This window comes from Maniola hyperantus, chromosome 5, assembly GCF_902806685.2.
Source record: "Maniola hyperantus chromosome 5, iAphHyp1.2, whole genome shotgun sequence".
Lineage (NCBI taxonomy): Eukaryota > Metazoa > Arthropoda > Insecta > Lepidoptera > Nymphalidae > Maniola > Maniola hyperantus.
In genome coordinates this window covers 12,249,509-12,270,749 of record NC_048540.1, presented here as the reverse complement: position 1 = coordinate 12,270,749, position 21,241 = coordinate 12,249,509, and the positions used below count along the sequence as shown (strand labels likewise).

Sequence of the window (21,241 nt, the reverse complement as noted above, 5' to 3'; positions counted from 1 at the left end):
CTTGCCCTTTTTTGAAAAAATGTCTTAATTTGATCCTAAAGTAAGATGATAAACTACCAAAAAATTCACAAATTTTTATGATTTTATTACGGAAAATGTTAGTTTCAGATTGAAAATTTATAAACTGAAATTAATATTTTTCGATTGCTTTTTGCTAATACTACGAGTATCTTGTTTATACATTTTTAGATTTTTTGTTGCTTGGTGTAAAATTACCGTATTATCATAAAAACTGATGTGTCAAATCAAAAGCACTTTATCGCGTGTTGTTAACCTACTATTAGATTTGAAAATAGAAATATTTATTTAAAGCGGATGGCGATGTTGCATGCACACTAGAATTATAGCTAGTAAGTAGTTAATGAAATCCGTCTCTAGCTTTGTTTTGTTGTTCATAGTATTGGAATAGTATGAATATTTTATTTATGTTAAACGTCGCGCCTAGGAAACCAAGTAAATCCATTGGTCTTGCACCTGATCGGTCTAAGTACACAAGTGTTTGCTCTCTTGGGCTCTATAATACCTGCACGTAGTTAGTCAGTTTCCGTTCAGATTAGCAGGGTTGGAAGGCGCTGTTTTTTTAACTACCGCGCGACCGCTTTCTATAACTACTCTCTGAAGCACAGAGGAAAACAATTTGGACCTCTAAAATCGATCCCACTAACCCATCCAATTACCAATATTACTTACCCAGCACGCTGTCGTAACTAAGCCATACGCTCCTCGTGCAACTAATATTATAGTCGTACGTACGTACCTACCTACTTCTGAAACTAAATTAACTTTTAATTATAAAGACAAATGTTAACCTCTTATGTAAATTAGTACATTTTTAAAGTTTGATTTTTGAATACATTTATAGTATAAAAAAGTGAATTTTAATTAACCTTCGGTGGTGCGCACGCTTGTTGGCAGAATAAAAGTAAGAGGAAAATTCATTAAAACAAATTGTTTTATCGTTTTTGAAAGCGCTGGAAAGTTATTACGGAGCGTTTCATTTAAAGTCGTAATAACCGAATGTCAGGGATGAAATTTTTTGCTACACATAAAAGGAGATTAGTACATGCGAGTAAATGTTAAAATAGGTATTTCTTTTACAAAGATAGATTTATTTAATGAAAAAAATATTCAAGGGGATTATTTTATCTTTATTTTTTATTTTTATTTTATTTATTAGGAACACACACAATACATTATTTTACACAAACTACGACACTTATAAACAAACACAGGCTGATAAATGTATCTATAAAATTATTATCTTATGAGATCTACAAGAGAATAGATTCATTTTCAGGTTTCACCGTATGGTAAATCATGATAAAATAGGGCCACCACTTGTAACCTACACATATACACAATACTAACATAAACATTATTCTATTCTATTCTATTCTATTCTATTCTATTCTATTCTAACCCACACATACCCACCTTTAAGATTTAATTAGGGCCTAATATCGTAGCTCAACATCAACTCATCGATTTATGATCTGTTCTGAGTTTTACCTAAAAAAAAATCTGCTAAAGTTTGAGGTCTTCCTGTCTACTACATCAATATGAGTAGGTAATTCAAGCATATTATATTATACTTACTCGTATTTTTCGACATAATAATCGAATATCATTCTCATCTCATCTCATTCAACCAGTAATTGATTCGGATGTTGTCTATAATATTAGATGTCTCGGAATCTTGCATCTTGGATCTCGGAATGGGTTTAAACTATAAATAGTATCTATATACCTAATGGTATATCGCTCGTTTCTTACTAAGGTAACTTCCAATATGCAAATATTATGAAGACCTCGCGGTGAAATTGCCTTTAAGTACCATTCAGCTACACCAGGTGGACTTTATTGAATATTTGTGCCAATTTTACCTAGAATATAAACTGAATCAAACTTTTCTAATATAGTATTATAACTTCGTATATTTTTTATTTTATTATTTAACTTCGTATGTGTTTTGTGTATTCGAGGGGCTAAAATAAAATTTATTTAATGTTGTGGTAGATAAAAGATGGCGGATTTAAAATAGCTGTTCTGTTTGGCGGTCATTTTCGGTGAAAGGAAAAAGTCTGAGTCACTGTCAATTCGCGCCTAAAGAAATTTTATTTTAATATCTTGTGATTTTTTGTTGATCACTTATTCGTGCATCTTTCACTTTACTTTGTATTCTTTATTACTACGAGCGAAGACCCCTTCCATTATTCCCATAATTGTGTAGGTTTTGTTGGGTTAATAATAATGTGATAGGCTGTTAGATTCTCTGCGTATTGACTTGAGTAAGTGTACGATTTTGATCACAAATCACAATAAGTATAATTAACGGTTACAGGACACCTGTCTGATTGTGTAATAATATATTATTCATAATTTATTCGTGAGCATGAAGTTTGCATGAATATAATAGTATCAGTACCCTTATTATAAATGTGAAAGTGTGTTTGTTTGTTGGTATGTCCTTCAATCACGTCGTAACGGTGCAATGGACTGACGTGATTTTTTGCATGAGTATAGACAAAGACCTGGAGAGTGACATTGGCTACTATTTATGCCGGAAAATTAAAGAGTTCCCACGGGATTTTTAAAAACCTAATTCCACGCGGACGAAGTCGCGGGCATCAGCTAGTTATTAATATAATATAATACAATAATAGTGCATCAACAATAGTAATGTAACCTATCTTAGCTTACAGACAACTGATTGGCATACTATACCTAATTATTTAAGTTAACTGGATTACGCTAAAGTGGATTAATTTACATACCTACTTGAAATTACTTGTATAGACTGTAGCGTGGACTATTGTTTTATTTAACTGTTATAATATTTACCTAGTCATTTTCTCACCCGTAAGTCTTAGTTCTATTTAGTTCAATAATACTGTACCATTTTTGTACTTATTTCATAATAACTTTGTCGGTTATCGTCTGTTTTATTAATATTAAGTATTTGTCTTTATTCAGCTTTTATTTGTTTTTGGTAATAAAATAAAGGGAGTGTGTAAATTTTTACGGTGATGTCACAAACAAATGACTATTGGTATGGAACTGGTTGTCCTTAATAAAAGTTTTATGAGCTCACATGTGTGCTTTGTATTTCAGCCCAAAATAAAACACAGACTGCCTAATACGGTTGTTTAAATTGGATTCGCTTTAGTTATTCGGTTGAGAAGCTTTGAATTGTTTTCAATGCTCTCGTACCAACAATGTGAAACCACAAGGGGAGGGTTTTGTTTCGAGATACCCTTGAGAGAAGGTATAGACATGTAGAATGAGTTAATACAAGTACCATACACTTACCTTTTTACGTTACTTAATAACTGCATTATTATGAATTACTAGATGATGCTCATGACTTCGTTGGCGTGGATTTCGGTTTTTTTAAATCCTGTGGGAATTCTTTTTTTTCAGGATAAAGGCAGCATATGTCCATCACCGGCATGCAAGCTATCTGGGTATCAAATTTTGTCAAAAACGAGCTCTAAAAAGGTAACAGAGATATAGACTAGCCATTTTCGCATTTAAGTATAATATTAGTTTGGATTATTTAATCGTACTATTATGTATCAATAGTAGTGCTTTTATTTATAATATGTGGATACTAAAACGGTTTTATATTTAAATTTTATGTTACCGCTCGTCTATTAAGTAGTTCGCTTCAACATATTCATTACTTTGTACAACAGCGATACTCTTTACAGCCTGACCTCGTGACCTAAGTAGATATTCATCAGCAAAGACGGAAGCCGCTACCTTCGCGTGCACTATTGTGCAGCATAATGTACATTCACAACCAGGCCAAAGGGTTCAGGAGCAAAAAGGTCGCTCTACCCACTTAAATCGGTACCGCCACTGTTTGAATAAGGCGGATAACACACGTTGCCGCTTACCGCAGCAGAACGCGGAGGCAACGCCCGCGCGGTTTAATGGGATAGTAGTAAAAGTGCATTTTCTACAGCACCCACAGAATCCATAGGTACTAACATTGTAAATGTGAAAGTATGTATGTCTAACTGCCTGTTTAAATCTGTTATCTTTCTATGAGTCATTCGATTTTTAAGTTTGGTACACAGATAGCTTGCATCCTGGAGACGGGTATAGGCTACTTTTTATAACGGAAAATAAAAAAGTTGCCACGGGATTTTTAGAAAACCTAAATCTACGCGGATGATTTCACGGCCATTATTGTCTTAAGTAAGATACGGTACAATTCGTTTGCAGTAAGTTTAATGTGCACTTTAATGGAAGCAATTTTTGCCTATCCATTCTTTCGTATGCGATAAAAACTAAAAGCAAACCAATCACATGGCATTATAAACCCGTACATCACACCTCACCTCGTTGTTCTTATCTCAAATAGATTGAAAAATCATCCCCCTGTCCCCCTGAATTTGTTTTTTCTTTGGCAGAAAGCCGCTTATGACACCGCCCATATAATCGCCCGTGCCTGTCCGCATGATCGCTACGTTTTGCCGCAAAAAAGCGGATACCGTTTTTGTTTTGAGGTTTGACACAGGAGTAAGAAATTTTGCTATGTTTGACCGCGCACTGCTGCGGCTAACTTTTACGTGTGTATTTCCCTTACCGGGTGCCTAACGATGCTATAATATTCTTTTGTAATCTGTCTAATGGTATACGGAACGGTTGACGTCGGGCAAATATACGTAACGTTTGTCCTTTTGTCGGCCTTGACAAAATCTCCGAACGGATATAAAGTGCTTAGCAAACTAGTTCTATACGATGATGACTGTGGCGTGCTTGGGGTTTATACTTTACTTCTCAAGGTAAGGCAAAACTTCTAAACAAGGGGAAGCGTACATTCTTAAATAAATAGCTCTTAAATCATCTTAGCTAGCACAAATCCATATCCATACTAGTATTATAAATGCAAAAGTGTTTCTGTCTGTCTGATAACTTTTCATGGCCCAACAGTTTAACCAATTTTGATGAAATTTGGTACAGAGTTAGCTTACATCCTGGGGAAGGCCCGCGACTTCATCTGCGTGGATTTAGGTTTTTAAAATCCCGTGGGAACTCTTTAATAATCCGGGATAAAAAGGAGCCTGTGTCATTCTCCAGGTCTTTAGCAAAAAATCACGTCAATCTGTTGCACCGTTGCGACGCGATTTAAGGACTTATAATTAGGGTACATTACAAATCAAGGAGAAACCAGCTTTACTCACGTACACGTAAATCCGGGTGACTAAATACTTGAGTATAAAGTCGATTTCTTCTAAATTTATAAAGGTAATCACTCACGATAGTTCAAACGCTAAAATATTGTATAATATCATACTATTCTTAACATATGAGCGAAATATGAGTTATTGCCTAACTTATGATTATCCTAGTTAGTTTGCGAGCAAAGTTTTATCGTCATGCGGTAATCAACACGAGACAGCAAAATGCGAGTATATCCCTCTATGGTTTTACTTTCTGAAACAAGCCTTGGTTGAGCTCCATTCAGCTCTCTAACGTTGACGTCAAACGTTTTCAAACTCATTAAAACTTAGAAGTTGAAAACCGCACTTTAATGACCTACGCCACTGGATTGTTTAGTGGTAAGAGTTTATTATTATTTTATTGAATAAGTAAGTTTGTCCAAAATTCCTCAGTGCTTAAAGACCAAAGTCTTCGAGCAGTGCGTGTTGCCAGTGATGATAATTATATGGATCCGAGACATGGTCGCTAACTATGGGCCTCATAAGAAAGCTCAGAGTCACTCAGCAGAAAATATTTAAAAAGATGGAATTTTGACTCTGAAAACCCCAGACCTTTAACTGTGAAAATCCATTTTTGCTGCCACTGAAACAAAATCTGTCACACTGTACTAAAGTAGAGTGACAGATTTTGTTTCAGTGTATATCAATTATTGATTGAATTTTTGGCCCTCTTTTTGCCGCTCGAAGAGGCTTTAATGAATTTATTGAACGTCAAGAGTTAGTTATCGGAGTAGTTAATGTAGCCGTGTCAATGTGTTAGCACTGCCTTTGACGCTAACCGCTGTTTGGGATAGCGTGATTTACGTGGGCGTATTTACATGGTAGTCAATTTGCAATTAAAACAGTATCTACCTACGTTAGTTGGTTACGAATAGAATAAACCACAAAATGTCATTAAAATATTCAAAAGGATGTATAGGAATGCGCTATATATGTAGGTGTGGATTTTGTCAGAAACAATGCCCTATAGGTATGTAGGTAATAGGTATAATACTACGGAACATTTTGAATATTTTTTTTGCAGTTTGTTTTGCTTTTAACATGATGGGAAGTGCCACAGACCAGTACCATACTTATTTTGACAGCTTCATAGAACATGATTCTTAGCGTTTTAATTATCGTGAGTGATATCCATTATAAGTATAGATTATTCCGGCTATACTCACGTTTTAGTCGACGTAAGCCCGAATCTAATCGGGAAAATCTGAGAAGCCTTAGATTTGTGTTAAATTTACCTACTTAGCTTTAACTTATATCGATTAATTAATATATTATTACAGATAAAGTAATATTGTAATTCCAAGGTAAAATATTGCGTGGCAAACACGATAGAAGTTTCAATGTTATGATGGATACCATATAATTATTTGCTATGTAATATAGTTTTTGTGACCCTAATCTCAATGTTAAACACGCACAATATTGCTTGTTATGGTACCTATTATATTTTACATTGTTTGCTTTGACTAGATTTGAGTTGGTACACCTAGTGCCTAAATGTCCAGTATTTAGATTGCAATAGATGAGTTCTTGTAGTCGCAGGGAGTCACTCTATACCAACAACCAGCAAAACCGTAGCGTGTAAAACTCCTTAAGTACAAGAAAGAGTCTTGTAAGGATAATAGCTACGATATTTTACTTATAAGATAAGCAATGATTTTTAAATCAAGTTTTCAGACTGATTTAGTGAATGTTTAACTCTAGAGATATATTAGTAAGATTTTTATTTGCTAGTCAAGATTATATGAAGAAAATGGCGTCTATAAAACAGAATATAGACCGACCGAAGTATCTGAGATAGTTACATTTTATTTTTATTATTCAACCCGCGACGTGTAGATGTTTTCAAGCTAATTTAGTTATAATTTTTAACTCGAGAGATTTAATAGTATTTTTATCCGCTCGTCGAGATTATAAGGAGAATATTGCGTCTATAAAACAGAATATAGACTAGACATAAATGCCCGACCGAAGCATCTGAGATAGTACCATTTTATTTCCATTATTCATCACACGACGTGCTGTATAGTCCGTGACAAGTTGAGATTGCGATCGGGGTATGAGGCGGGGGGACGCCCCTCACACCCGCACGTCACCCGCGCTCGCCCGCATCGGGTTAGCGCGGGGGCTTTGCGGATGTGCGGGGCGTTTCCTCCTCGATTGCCATCTCGACCTATCGTGTACGAGTTCAAGCAATAATTCTATTATTTAATGATTTGGGCTTTTTATGTTGCTTCCTGGGTTCTTAATTTTCAATACGATACTGTCGTCATGACGAACGATTATCCAAAAGATTACAAAAAGAGAAGAAAATTTTGGTTTTTTGGAATATTAAAATAAGGATAAAACTTGGTAAGATTGATATACTACCTACTTAAGTAATAATATAAAAAATAAACCTACTAAAAATAAAAAGTCAGATTTCAATAATGAAGCTTTGTCCTAATAAGACTGAAATAAGAAAGAGACTGGATCCAAAAACTGATTAACATATCTAACAAGGCAAAAGCATTCGAGAGTTTCTTTTTGTTTTCTTTTCTAGGTATAAAATAAAATAATAAATACTAGCTATACTATATCCTCAGTAGAATTTGCTTTTTGAATCGGTGGTATCTACTAACAAGGCAAAAGCATTCGATAGTTTCTTTTTGTGATAGGTATAAAAATAAAATGATAGTCAGTAGAATCTGCTTCTAGAATCTGCTTTCTGAACCGCTAGTAGTCTCGATTTGCCAAAAGCGCCATAAGTTAGACTACATGAAACAAATTTCGTTCGTAATTAAAGAAGTAACTAGTTTCGTCATGTACTAAGCTGTTAACGCCGCGCGCTGTAAAGCTGTAATTTAGCGCGGTTTGAGAACATTTAAACGCTTTATAGGCGTGTAACGTTAACTTAATGACTTTAATGTCTCTTTTCCTACTCAACCACTAGGGAAGCTTTCACGACGAGTTTTCCGGCCTTTTCCCCTTTGACTGTTGAGCTATTGTGACTTCTGTCCTTCAATCAGCCTCATTGACCTAGATTGCAGCACCAATTTTTCAAAGCCAGCAAACTTTGACTATAACCTTTGCTTGGTAGATTAATCACCCTGCCAGGTACCTTTATCGCGATGACCTTGTAACCTTTTCATTTTAACGTGTAAATCTTCTAAATGAATATTCTATAAGCTCTTCACAAAAATAACTAGACGTCACGTGTACAAGAGCCGGTATTAGACTTTTGACATTTCGTCAAAAAGCTCCTCGTTTATACTTTAGACAGCTTTTTCGGAGCTCTATTATATGGATGTAGTAGGCTGGATGCACAATAAGTTTTCATGCAGCTATAATATCTAACGAAAAGCTCAGACTTCTCTATGCAAGCCATAAAATACTCAAACTCAAACATAAAATACAAAGTGGCCCTTATGAACTCGCCCGAGTTCATAAGGGCCACAACGTTTTTGTTAAGTTTTAAATAAAGTACCTAGATTATTCAAGTTTAAGTCAGTTAGTTGTACATAGTAAAAAGTATGTAATAATAAGTAGATATAAATAATTAAAGTTAACTTAGCTATTGCATTAGGTTAGCCTGTAATGATAGTTTTAAGTTGTCAAATAAAAAATAATAAAAAAAAACTCTTTCGTTTGAACAACCGTATTGGCACGGAGCGTCTCGATAGATGCCTTAGGTACTAAAAGTCAACTTCTACCTATAGCTGCTGAAGGAAAGTGATTGCCTAGGCAATAGCAGGCAGTGGTATATTTAACAGTAACAAAATCTCGCATAATACAGGGTGTAACTAGAACGCTAGCTAAAACATAACGTTATTGTTATACTACCTCATTTTGTAGTTTTAGTGATTTAGTATTTTTCAAACCCGCAATGTATAGCGTGCAAAACTCGGGTCAATGCCCCGCCTACGACGCGGCATTGAGTCAAAGTGGCCTACTTACGCAACGTTCGTTGACCTCTAGCGTCAGTCAGATGTTTTATTTGCAATATATCGTCAAATTTTACAAAATATAGGTAATTTTTTATATTTTTTTCGCGTTATTTTTGTGGTATCATATTAAATTATGCCAATATTATTTATGCAAAAGTTCAAAGGTTATCCTCAGAATATATAACTATGAATTCTATATATTTGAAAAAAGGAGTCTTCAATTTGTTTAAGTGCCAGCTTACCCTATCAGATATTATTATTTTTATAATCTTAATCTAATTTTCGAGCATGATAGACAAAAATAAGAACAGTGTTCTAGAAAGGGTAAACACGCTGATATATTTATCTTAAGAATCATATTCTTTTGGTGATTTGTCATACTTAAATAAAGAGATTAAGTATAAGACACCCATTGAGATTGAATTAAGTACCTAGGTACACATTGTGTTGATACACTGCGGTATACGATACCTTATATTCAAGAAAGTTTCATAGAATAGCCACCATCACATTATTATGGGCTATAAACACTATAAACAATATTTATCCTTACATCGAAACTCCTCGGAAAATTCTTATATTAATAAACTGTGGCCAAAGATATTGTGATCATTTATATCGAAGTTTGTGTAATTTTGTTTCTTTTGCTGATCATACTGTGTGAGGCTTGGATATAGAACAGGTACCTATTATATCGATGGTGCAAGAAGAAATGAAAAATAGTATACTATGCTATGGATAATAGCACCACGTACCTAAGTGCCTACCTGTGGTGATTACTGCCTATACAGATGATCTAAATTTTTGATTAATTATTAATTACATTTACTTTCCAGCCGGCCCCGTGCACTGCCTTTATTCTCTTCGCGTACACTATTTGTAGCAAAAGTAGGTATATTTATTTCTTGCGTGATAAGAGCTTATAACTATTATGCCTTGTGTTATCAGAGTCCAGTTACAGAACTATAACAGGGCTTTAACGTTTTGCGAGAACTACATTCGCACAATTTATATCACGTAACGGGATAGTTTAATCTGATAGAAAGGCATAGGTATGCTTTGTTATACTTAACTGATCTGAGGCATGTTTCTGAAATAGAAACTCCTAAAAATTTACGTTTGAAGGTATATGTTCCATAATGGTTCCTTGACATTTTTTTTCTCGATTTTAGACAAACTTAGGAGTGAAACAGACAAAAATTAGGTAATTATATTTTTAAACGGTTTTAAAATTGTTAGTACCTAGGTACATATTATTATACGAGTACATAAGCTAGTTCATATTTTATTTTGTTTTTATTTAATATAAGAATAGTCCGCGACAGGTCGATATGGCAATTGGGGTATGAGGCGGGAGGGGACGCCCGGACAGTGGACACCCGCACGTCACCCGCGCTCGCTCGCACCGGCATGTATTTACATACGTCCAAGTACTTCAAAGATAATTCTCAGGTATTGAAAATGAAACCATACTTTTCTATAAAATATTGTTACAATAATAAAAATGAAAGTACTAATTCCGAACGGTAATTTCGATTTTATTCAGTCTGTAACAGTGAATTCATAGTATAAAAGGGAGTATAATTTTCACTCTGTCCGTTAACGTTTCCCTGCATTTCTGCATATTAATAATTCAGTAACTAAATGCCTTCTCTTTCATTGGAGAGAAATATTTTGCATAAAATCGCTACTTCATTGTGCTTTATTTATAATATCTCCTATTTTCTTGTCTTCAGTATTAGATATTATTAATTTGTACATGTTTTTTTTTTTAAATAAAAACAATTTTACTATATTAATGAAAATATTACAATAAAACTTAAAGCTAGCCTTATCTAATTACTATATAAATCATGACCGCGTGGAATGGTGCCAAGAATACTGGCTGCATTTCCGCGCTGGACAGCCAGGCTGATCCGTTGCGCAACATACATACATATACATTATACATGTACATACTTGTACATGTTATATTTGTTCTCACAGTAGGATAAGGATTCTAGTTTCCACTACAAAATCAACATTTAATCCTAGATTAAGAAATTATATTCCTTATCTATTCGTTGCTAGTTACAGACTAAACTGAACTTACTTAGGTATATCGAAGCCTGGCTAGGCTTATGTAGGTACCTAGTAGTTATTATCGATTTATCAACACCAAGCTCATCTTCGAGCAAGTCACACGATTGCAGTTGATTTATGTCATAAACGTATTGGCTGAACAATTTTATAGGATAACGACTTGTGACAAAATGCCACAATATGTTATTGCCTTTCTATATATAGCTAGCTAACCCGTCTCAACTTGTGTCGTTTATCTGAAAATCCATTATCCGTGGGTTCTACGTTATAAAGAAAACCTAGGTGCAAAATATCAAGATACTTAGTGGTTTGAGCTTTAGTCAGTTCTTCTCATAGGCAACGGATTTACTAATCCGTGGTTTCTCCTTTAAATATACATATATGAAAGTATCTTTGTTTGTTTGTCTATAAATGTATAGGCACAGAATATGTAATAGTACTAACGTAGTGTAGGTACTTCATGAGGTTGTGATGAAACTTAGTACAGTAGTTGTTGGAATTTCTGGGAAGATTTTGGAAATAGTACCATTAACGTACAACGGGTGGTGGTCTAGTCGCAGTGCAATCTTCAGTTTCTGAACTATAAAAGGTTCTACTTATAAATACAAAAGCCGACATGACGTATTTCAACACTTACGTAGGCGTGCCACTCCCATAATACTATAAATAAATACAGTCCGCGAAAGGTCGAGATGGAAATCGGGGTATGAGGTGAGGGGACGCCCCGCACACCCGCACGTTACACGCGCGCCCGCACCGATTTAACGCGGTGGCTGTGCGGGTGTGCGGGAAGTTCCCTCCCCGCGGGGTGATTACGTATCTCGCGACAGGCTTGCGACGGGCGTAAATCTCGCGATCATTGCTGTCAAACGTCACACGTAACAGCGGCTAGAGAGAGACAGCAATAGCCACAAAGCAAAATAAGAAGAAGAAGAGAGACAGCAAATGAACTGTCACATTGCTACTGCTGTCACATTGCTGTCGCTACTGCAACGTTTTATGTAATCACCCCGCCGATTACCATCTCAACCTATCGCGTACTATACAAGACTGATGCTAATTTCAGTATGCAGAACAGCATTCCAACTATGCATACCTAACAGACGATTTCCGCATCGCAATTCGCAGCTACTCTGAAGTGGATGCACGACCAAGATACGTATCTAAGTGATTGATGCATTGGGCAGTGCTTTGACAATATGCCACGAATGTACACTACACAGAAGGTACCACTTAGGTACCGTACTTTGATACATTTGATACAGACACTTTGTTGCTTAGTAGATTCTTTGTAGCTTTATCCAAGGAAATTTTTACTTTCCGTGTAACAAAATAGGTGTGGTATTTAATACATTATTTTTTTATATCATCAGTCATCACCATCATGATCGATCCATCGCATGACTCACTACTAAGCACGGGTCTTCTCTCAGAATGAGAAGGGTTTGACTATAGTCCATCACCATTTTCTAATTCTAATTTGTCATGACAAAAACTTAATTTTTTTGCATTCCTGTCACATGAAAGAATCTGAGCTCCATTTATCTTTCTCTACCAAAAGAGAGAAGTAAAATAAACTGAAGATTTATTCACTAAAAAGGTGAACAAGTAAAATAATAATACCTGACAGCCCTTTGTTACAATTAATATCAAAAGCCTTTTGGGCGTTCATAAAAAATGAAATGAAATGATGCTGGGTAATTGCGTCAGGAAATTGTGCTTGACACACCTACTTGTAGAGTAGGAAGATAGTCTATAAAGATGATCGCACACTGCCGCAAGAGCCGCTACAGACGCAAGAAGTGCAAATGTTACAACCCATTTTTGCTTATTGAAAATGCTAAGGACGTCAGTTCAGCACGCTGAGCTCTTCGTCTTATGACCCAAGAAATATACTTACAGCGGCGCACTCCTTTCACGGCTCTCGCGTAAGTTAAGACTAAATAGGCATCTTCTAGACAATCGCGCTCCATCTTAGGCTGCATCGTCACTTGCCACCAGGTCTGATTGCAGCCAAGCGCTAGTCTATACATTTAAAAAAAGAGAGAGATAGAAATATAACTTTACGTAATAGAGAGGCGTTTGTTACATTTTAGGTCACAGCGCTGTGAGAGCTAAATTGCACTTTATCGTGTCATGACAAGAGTTGCTATTTTAAACGTCTTAACGGAGTGAGCCCTTTGTAAGGTACCTACTATTAAATATTCTGTTGTTAGGATTATAACAACAGAATATTTTATAGTACCTGTATCTGTATTTCGCATCGTATCCTCTAATCTTTGTTGACATCATTCTCACTTCTTTGGTTTGACTGATGCGGCCAATTCATGCTGCTGACAGAGTGAACTAGAGTGAGGGAACTTTCAGTTTGATCCTTAATCGACGATATGTCAAATATTAGGATCACACAGATTTCGACGTTTGTTTTGTTAGAAGTTGCCTAACTGTTATGAACTGTGCTGCTGATGATATTTGCATTAGGGGACTGAACAGTAGTTACCTATCTGTATATGACGTTTGCGGCTTTGTGTATCTTGAAGATCATAATAATATTGTATGTGATCAGCTTTATACGGTCTCGGCCACAAACAAGAGATCTCATTCATTAGTGTCTAGAGAACTAGCGACAAAAGGAATAGGATACATGCATTAACTATCCTATTCATACTGAGAAGCTAGATTTCCATTCCATACAATAACAGTGCAAGGAAACTAAAATGAAAATTTATTTATTCACAAAGGAAAAGTAAACCTGAAAATTTTGAAACAATACCGGTTAGCAAATATAACATCCGAAGTTAAATAAGTCTTTGAGTATCAATATTGAGCCTCAATAGCTCAACCGGTAAAGGAGTGGACTGAAAACCGAAAGGTCGACGGTTCAAACCCCGCCCGTTGCACTATTGTCGTACCTACTCCTAGCACAAGCCTGACGCTAATTTGGAGAGGAAAGGGGAATATTAGTCATTTAACATGGCTAATATTCTTTAAAAAACAAAAAAGGCAGATCAACTTGCCTGAAGGCACCATGAAGTGCTTGTGATGTTATACCAAAAATTCTGCCAAAATTTGACTCAAATACGCCGGCCCACATATTGATAGAAAAACTGCAAGTTGGACTTGAACAAGAATGGTTCCGTGCCATCGTACAAGAAATAATACTTTTTATTATTTTTTAATTTGCATGGCGGCCATTTTAAAATTTTTATTATTTGTTGTTTTAGCAGCAATAGAGATGCACTCGCACAGTGCACACTCGCGCCCAGCAACTCAGTCGACAGCGACCGATAGAATCTGTAATTTATAGGTCGCGTCAATTGAGTTGCCGGGCGACTAGTCGACCGTGCGTAATGGGTCTCACCGCCGTACTCAGAGTCGCTAATCGTTACTTAAGATTGAGTTAAAACGAGACAGATTTATGTGAGAGATATAGCTCTGTCTCGTTTTAACTAAACTTAAGTAACGATTAAGCAACTCTGAGTACGGCTGTTAGCATTAAACTATCATTACTTGAAACTTTCAAGTTGAAAGATTGGTGTTTTCCATTAGTATATTGAGATAAAAATAATCCTAAAGAACGTCTATGAACTCTATACCTATAGTACTCTAAATAATAAGGACGTTAACGTTTTTGTGCTCCTAAGGTAAACCTTGTCTGAAAGAATCTTACGGCTGGATAAAAGAAATAAATTAAAAATATTTTTACTAAAAATATAAACCCTATGCGATACCTACATTTTGGGCTATGATTGGATGGGATATGTTTTCTTAGTACAATAGTTACTAATATCAAACAATGAAATCATACCTACTTACGCAATAAATATTTCTAGCATTTATAATAATAAATAATACCCAGTCTTATCTTGTTATAAAAGTAACGAACTAATGTACTTATGACATATAAAATATGTAATCACTGTACGTAATAATAAGTAATATATCTATTATCGTTAGAGTTATAAATATTTCATGATTAGTGAGCACTATGTACATATCTAAGAGTACAGTAGAATAAATGCACAGAAGATGATAGATAACGCTAAAAAAACCACACTAAAATTATGAACGTGAAAATGTGTATGTTTAAGGGCCGAAACACATAAGCGCGTTGCGGCGCCGCGCCGCTGAAATCGGCAGTGCGCTATAGCGGTGCGGCGCCGCAACGCACGACGTGAATTCCAGCGTTATGACGTCATACTTGTTGACAAGGATGCAGTTTGTTTCTAACACTCTTGCAAACAACACGTGTCAACCGAGAAGCAGTTTTAAAATTAAAATGTCTGACGTTGACGTCGATCTGTTTATATCTTCGGTTCAGGAACACCGTTGTTTGTGGGATACTAGTGACGAAACCTATAAAGACAAATTTATAAAACAAGAAGCATGGAAAAGCATTTGTGAGATCGTTTATGTTGATTACAAGGAAAAAAACTCAACCGAAAAATCAAAACTGGGTAAGTAGTAACATATAGTCTTAGGCAATGATATTTTAAACTAAAGATAAGTTACGTTCATAGTAATTTACGTTTTAAATCTGTTCCTGTGTTTAAATCATTACCTCCCAGCAATCCAAAACTGCACACATTTGCAAGTTTTACTGATTAGCAAACCAAAAGATATGAAATAAAACGCAATTGAAAGAGATAGCTATAATTTTAATGGTTGCACTTCAAACGTTTCTTGTGCATAGAGTAACATTTATAGTCGTAGAGTGGACACTTGATTCAAAACTATTCAAAAGTACATAGATAAGAAATAAAACATCTTACAAAAGTAAATCACATTTATTGAAAATTTTAACAGTGAAATAATTAATAATGAAAGAAAAGAAATAAAATACACATTTTTAACCGACTTCAAAAAAGGAAGAGGTTACTCAGTTCGACCGTATATATGCTTTTTTTATGTTTGTTCACAACATGTTAAATAGTTTGAATCAAATGTATTAAGGTATTATTTGTATTTTGAACTGAGTAGGTATACGAACATTCATATTTTGTTTAATTGCCAACTTAGGGCGCCAACATCACTGGAAAAGTAATTACAAAAATCATTCCGTATTAGATGTGGGCTTAAATTATTTTCATTTGCTGTGGGCAAATGCAACATTTGCAGATCAGAATCATCAAAGATAATGTCATCGGTCGCTTGTACTCCATCTCGATTCAAAACAAAGTTGTGCATTACACAACATGCCTTGATAATGTCTGTCGCAAATTCGTATTGCACATTCATAGATCGATGAAATATGCGCCATTTATTGGCTAGGATGCCAAAAGCGCACTCGACATATCTTCGGGCACGACTCAGTCGATAATTGTAAACTCTTTGTTGTACCGACAAATGTTTTCCTGAGTAAGGGCGCATGACGTTATTCGAAATTGAGAATGCTTCATCTCCTACAAAAACAAATGGAGTTTCATTTTGAGAACCTGGTAAAGGCTTTGGTACAGGAATAGGTAATTTGCGTGTCATAATCAAATCATAAAGTTTAGAGTTCTGGAAAACGGTGGAGTCACTTTCCTTGCCATACGCTCCTATATCGACAAAAATGAATCTATATCTAGAATCTACAAGAGCTAATAAAACTATTGAATTATAGCCCTTATAATTGTAAAACAGTGATCCACTGTGCGCAGGACATGTAATACGGACATGTTTACCATCAAGAGCTCCTATGCAGTTAGGAAAATTTGCTTTCTTGTCAAACTCAATAGCGACATCTTCTAGAACCTGTTTTGTTATAGGAGGTATATTTTGACTTGATAGATGTTTCCATATGGCGCGACAAACTGTCCTTACAATTTTTGCTATTGTACTTGCTCCTCGGAAGTAATTCGTATGCATGGTTTTAAAGTCACTGCCGGTTGCTAGAAATCTAAAATGAAATAATAATTAGTAGGCAAATAATAAAATAATACAAATGTAGGTATAATCAAACTCAAACCGCGCAGGTAATAGTGTTGCTAAAGGAATAGATTTTCAAAGATAGACAGGTAGTTTTTCAAAGAAGTACTCAATAAATATTTTACATTATGGTTGTTCTAGGCAAAGTCAATCAGTTTTTAACTTGCCTAAGTCAAGAAAAAGCAGAAAATTATTCTTTTTCGGCGGCCAGCCATTTATATGAAATTGGATGGACCGAAAGTACTTATGAAAGTTATATCAAATTTTATATGTAGTATAAATGGAATCTAGGGAATTTTAGTCTTTATTACTATTTTTCACTTGTGAAGTTTTTTGTTGCAGGTAATGATTTAGTCAAGAAGTGGAAGGCCATAAAAGATAATTTTGCTAAATATCAAAAAAAAACTAAAAGATGCCAATCGATCAGGAGCTGGAGCTGCAAAAATTAAAGAATATCACTTGAATAAACAATTACAGTTTTTGAAAAAGGTTTCACAAAATGCAACTGATTCCAGTTTATGCGTAGCGGAAGGAGATATTGAGAATGAAATAACGGCATTGCCTCGTTATAAAAGTCAACCACGAAAACGAAAGGCAGATGATAAGGATGATATTGAAGAAGATTTATTGGCAATATTAAAAACACCGGAGAATAGACATTTGCATTTTTTCAAGGGGATTTTACCATCTCTACAATCGTTAAATGAGAATCAAACATTGATATTTCAAAGTCGGGTGCTTCAAATATTAACCGACATTCTTCAACCTTCAATTCATCAAAATACACATCACGGCTATAATCAAGAATATCAGCATCAGGGTTACAATCAAGGATATTCAACTATGAGATACGATAATACGGTTCAGAGTGGCTACCACACTTCTACTCCTGGAAGTTCGATTACTGAACAGAGGACTACCTCATCATCAAACCAACAACGTCCAATAAATTCACCATTTTTACTGGACGAAACGTCAGCTACTTCCTATGTTTCACAAGATGAGGAGTTTGATTTTTCTTAAATTGATCATTACATTTTTTAAGGCCTATTAAAGTATTCTTAAAGTAAGAAAATTGTATAATGCAAAAAGCTTAATTTGATTCTGTCTTGTTTCATTTGAACCTGGCTTTGTACCACTAGGTACCCCCAAACCATGAACACTAGTGATGCAAAATTTTTATCGACACCCCGCTAGTACCACAGGTGTATAAAGCCAGGGGTACAAATAAAACTAAACATTTGATTCCGAGTGCCATAAACATCAATAAAAAAAAATAAGAAACCTATTTGTTTTACCTTAAAGTTAAGCCCAGCATTTCCAAAGCAGTAACTGGTTTTCTTCCTTTATTTTTTTTCTTCTGTATATATTTTGATAACTCGCTTAATAGCTCTTCAAATGATGATATACTCATTCTAAAGTAGGCAACAAATTTTTTTTCGTCTATCTTTAATGCTTCGTATTTTTTAGAAAAGAACTCGCCATTTGGATTCATACCCTTACTTAATGGATGTATCCAGTATCTTCTTTGCCGTATTTTTAAGATAGAATAATGTCTTCTTAATAACAAATAAGCAATAAGTTTATTACGATCCATCGCAGAGAGACGTCTATCCACACTCAAAAATCACGAGAAAATGGTTGCCCTACCATAATGCCCTGTTTCGCGACGCCGCAACGCGGCAACGCAACTGCCGATTTTGGCGTTGCGGCGCCGCAAAAATAAGCAGTTTGCGTTATGTGTTTCGGCCCTTATACTCTTTCACGCAAAAACTACTAGACGGATTTGGCTGAAATTCGGAATGGAGATAGATTACATAGATTAATTTTTAACCTGGAATACTAAAGAGTTCCTACGGGATTTTAAAAAAACCTATAGCCACGCGAAAAAAGTCGCGGGCATCAGCTAGTCATTAATATTTTTTATGAATTATTTAATATATGATATTATATATAATATAATATGATAAATTTAAAATATTAAGTATTATCTATAACATTTATAAGGTTATCGGGAAGGTGACCAATTGACTTTCGCCCAGAATCTGTTTGAAAGGAGATTAGTCACGTATCCAACAGGTCTGGGTATCTCTCAATTTATAATTTGTTAGACATGTTCGTACCTACATAGATTGGTGAACAGGAAGTGGTAATTATTATTCAAAACATTTTCAAAAAAAAAAATGCTGACATGAATGTCACCTATGTGTTTTTCTATGTGCGTACCTAAGTGGAAGGGTCTCAATAGTGGAATGTTATTACCTACGTGAAAAAATGTGTTGTGTGTGTGTGTTGTTAGGTACCCATATTATCTCATCAAAAAGATTTTTATTAGCAACTGCTCAACATTAAGTTTCAAAACAAATGATACCCAACAATATTTTTTTTTATTCATTATAGGCGCACGCTTGACCACGTTCACTCACACCTGATGGGAAGTGATGATGAGACCTAAGATGGGACGCGTTTGCCTACATACAGGATTTACTTTACAGGAGGCTACTTTTTATTTCGGAAAATCGAAGAGTTCTCGGGGAATTTTTAAAGTGGACGAAGTCACGAGCAGCACGCAGTAGTTAATTAACTATAAGACTTTTTCTAAGAAAATAATGGCGTAATGCTGGAAAAGGAGATACAAATTCAAATCGCTTTAACACAGCAATGCCATACGATATTTGATCTAGCTCAACCCACGAGATTTATTTATAAGCCCGACCCAGTCATGCTATGCCAGTGCATCAATAAATATTTCATGCAAATCACGGTTTCCGCATATTCATACAACCTTGGTAGGTAGTAGGTACTTTAATTTGATGTTAAGCCGTACTCAAACTTTGCACTCGCGAGCACACCTTGCGAGCTAGGTGAGAACTGAGAACTATAATATTGTTTAATATTTAACACTGCACGATTCTCGAGAGCATAGGTATTATTATTCTTACATCTATACACTAACTAGGTGGAAAAAGTAGCCTATGTCCTTCCCCAGGATGCAAGCTATCTCAGTACGAAATTTCGTCAAAACCGGTTTAACGGATGGGACGTGAAAATCTAGCAGACAGACAGACAATCAAACAGATAGATATACGGACAGACAGACAGACTTTCGCATCTATAAATCATCACGACATCGCAAATCTCGAGAACAGCTGAACCGATTTCGCATTATAATTTTCCTTGAAGTACGAGGATGGTTCTTACGGATAGAAAAATTTAATTCAACTTCCCCCTCAATTTTCTAAACTCCACCCGAGCGAAGCCGGGGCGGATCAGCTAGTTTATAATATTAGTATGGAAGTATGGATGTTATAAATGCGAAAGTGTGTTTCTCCTTTCTTCACGCCCTAACTAACCAACTAATCGACTTGATTTTTGGCATAGAGATAGTTAAAAGGGCAGATAGTAACAAAGGCTACTTTTTCTCCCGGAAAATTAAAGAGTTCCGATGGAATTTTTAAAAACCTAAATTCACGCCAATGCGCGATGAATTCGCTGGCATCAGCTAGTAATTGCTGTTAAACAAACACAGTTTTTAAGTTTTAGTTTCAATTTAGCGTTAGCGTGTAGATTTTCACTGTTTATTTTTAATTTGCAAACTTTTCAGCGTAAGAAGATACAAGTACAGTATGCGCTACTTTTTAGGGTTGCCGTAGTAAACAAGGAACCCTTATAGTTTCGCCATGTCCGTCCGTCCTCAGTTAATCTCAGAGACTATTAGTGCTAGAAATCTGTAATTTGGCATGGGTATAAATATTAATCAAGCCAACAAAGTGGTGAAATAAAATTTTGATAAATATTTTTTTTTAGGGTTGCTAGGGTAACAAACATGTAAAGTGGGGATTTTTTTCTCGTCTACCCCGTAGTGTAGGGTATCGTTGAATAGGTCTTTTAAAAATACTGTGGATGTGGGATGTGTTTCGATTTCTAGATCCGTTTGTAAAATATGATGTTATAAAGTGCTAATTTTTATTAGAGTCGAGTGCCCCCCCCCCCCCCCCCCCCCCCCCCCCTCTATCAGCCAAATGGTAGTATATAGGAACGTGAAAAAATTCACAGCAGTAGTAGGTAGGTATATAGTATAATCAATTTTAA

The 21,241-nt window shown here is 35.4% G+C and overlaps 2 protein-coding genes and 1 long non-coding RNA gene across 11 annotated transcripts in view; 1 reads left to right on the top strand and 2 right to left on the bottom strand.

The window, feature by feature from the left end:
* dnc (phosphodiesterase dunce) overlaps positions 1–21,241 on the bottom strand; it is a 465,943-nt gene that overhangs the window by 201,049 nt on the left and 243,653 nt on the right. The gene's annotated exons all lie outside the window — the stretch shown is intronic.
* Positions 15,347–18,433, top strand: LOC117982161 (uncharacterized). Its single transcript, XR_011236797.1, has 2 exons — positions 15,347–15,696; positions 17,492–18,433. It is a non-coding gene; the product is annotated as an uncharacterized lncRNA (long non-coding RNA).
* On the bottom strand, positions 16,008–18,900 carry LOC117982160 (uncharacterized). 2 transcript variants are annotated; one of them, XM_034968466.2, is made up of 3 exons: positions 18,448–18,900; positions 16,906–17,120; positions 16,008–16,641 (listed from the first exon to the last, which is right to left on the bottom strand). In XM_034968466.2, exons 1-3 carry the CDS (start codon positions 18,744–18,746, stop codon positions 16,232–16,234), a joined length of 924 nt encoding a protein of 307 aa, XP_034824357.1. In that variant the 5' UTR covers positions 18,747–18,900; the 3' UTR covers positions 16,008–16,231. The 2 variants fall into 2 exon arrangements, with proteins under 2 accessions (XP_034824357.1, XP_034824356.1); XM_034968465.2 differs by having other exon boundaries at positions 16,008–17,120.

Excerpts from the sequence above, each read along its gene's own strand:
- LOC117982160 (XM_034968465.2), bottom strand. The coding sequence starts at position 18,746 with ATGGATCGTAATAAACTTATTGCTTATTTGTTATTAAGAAGACATTAT. Across the intron at positions 17,121-18,447 it reads ATGCTGGGCTTAACTTTAAG|ATTTCTAGCAACCGGCAGTG; the intron begins GTAAAACAAATA and ends ATTTCATTTTAG.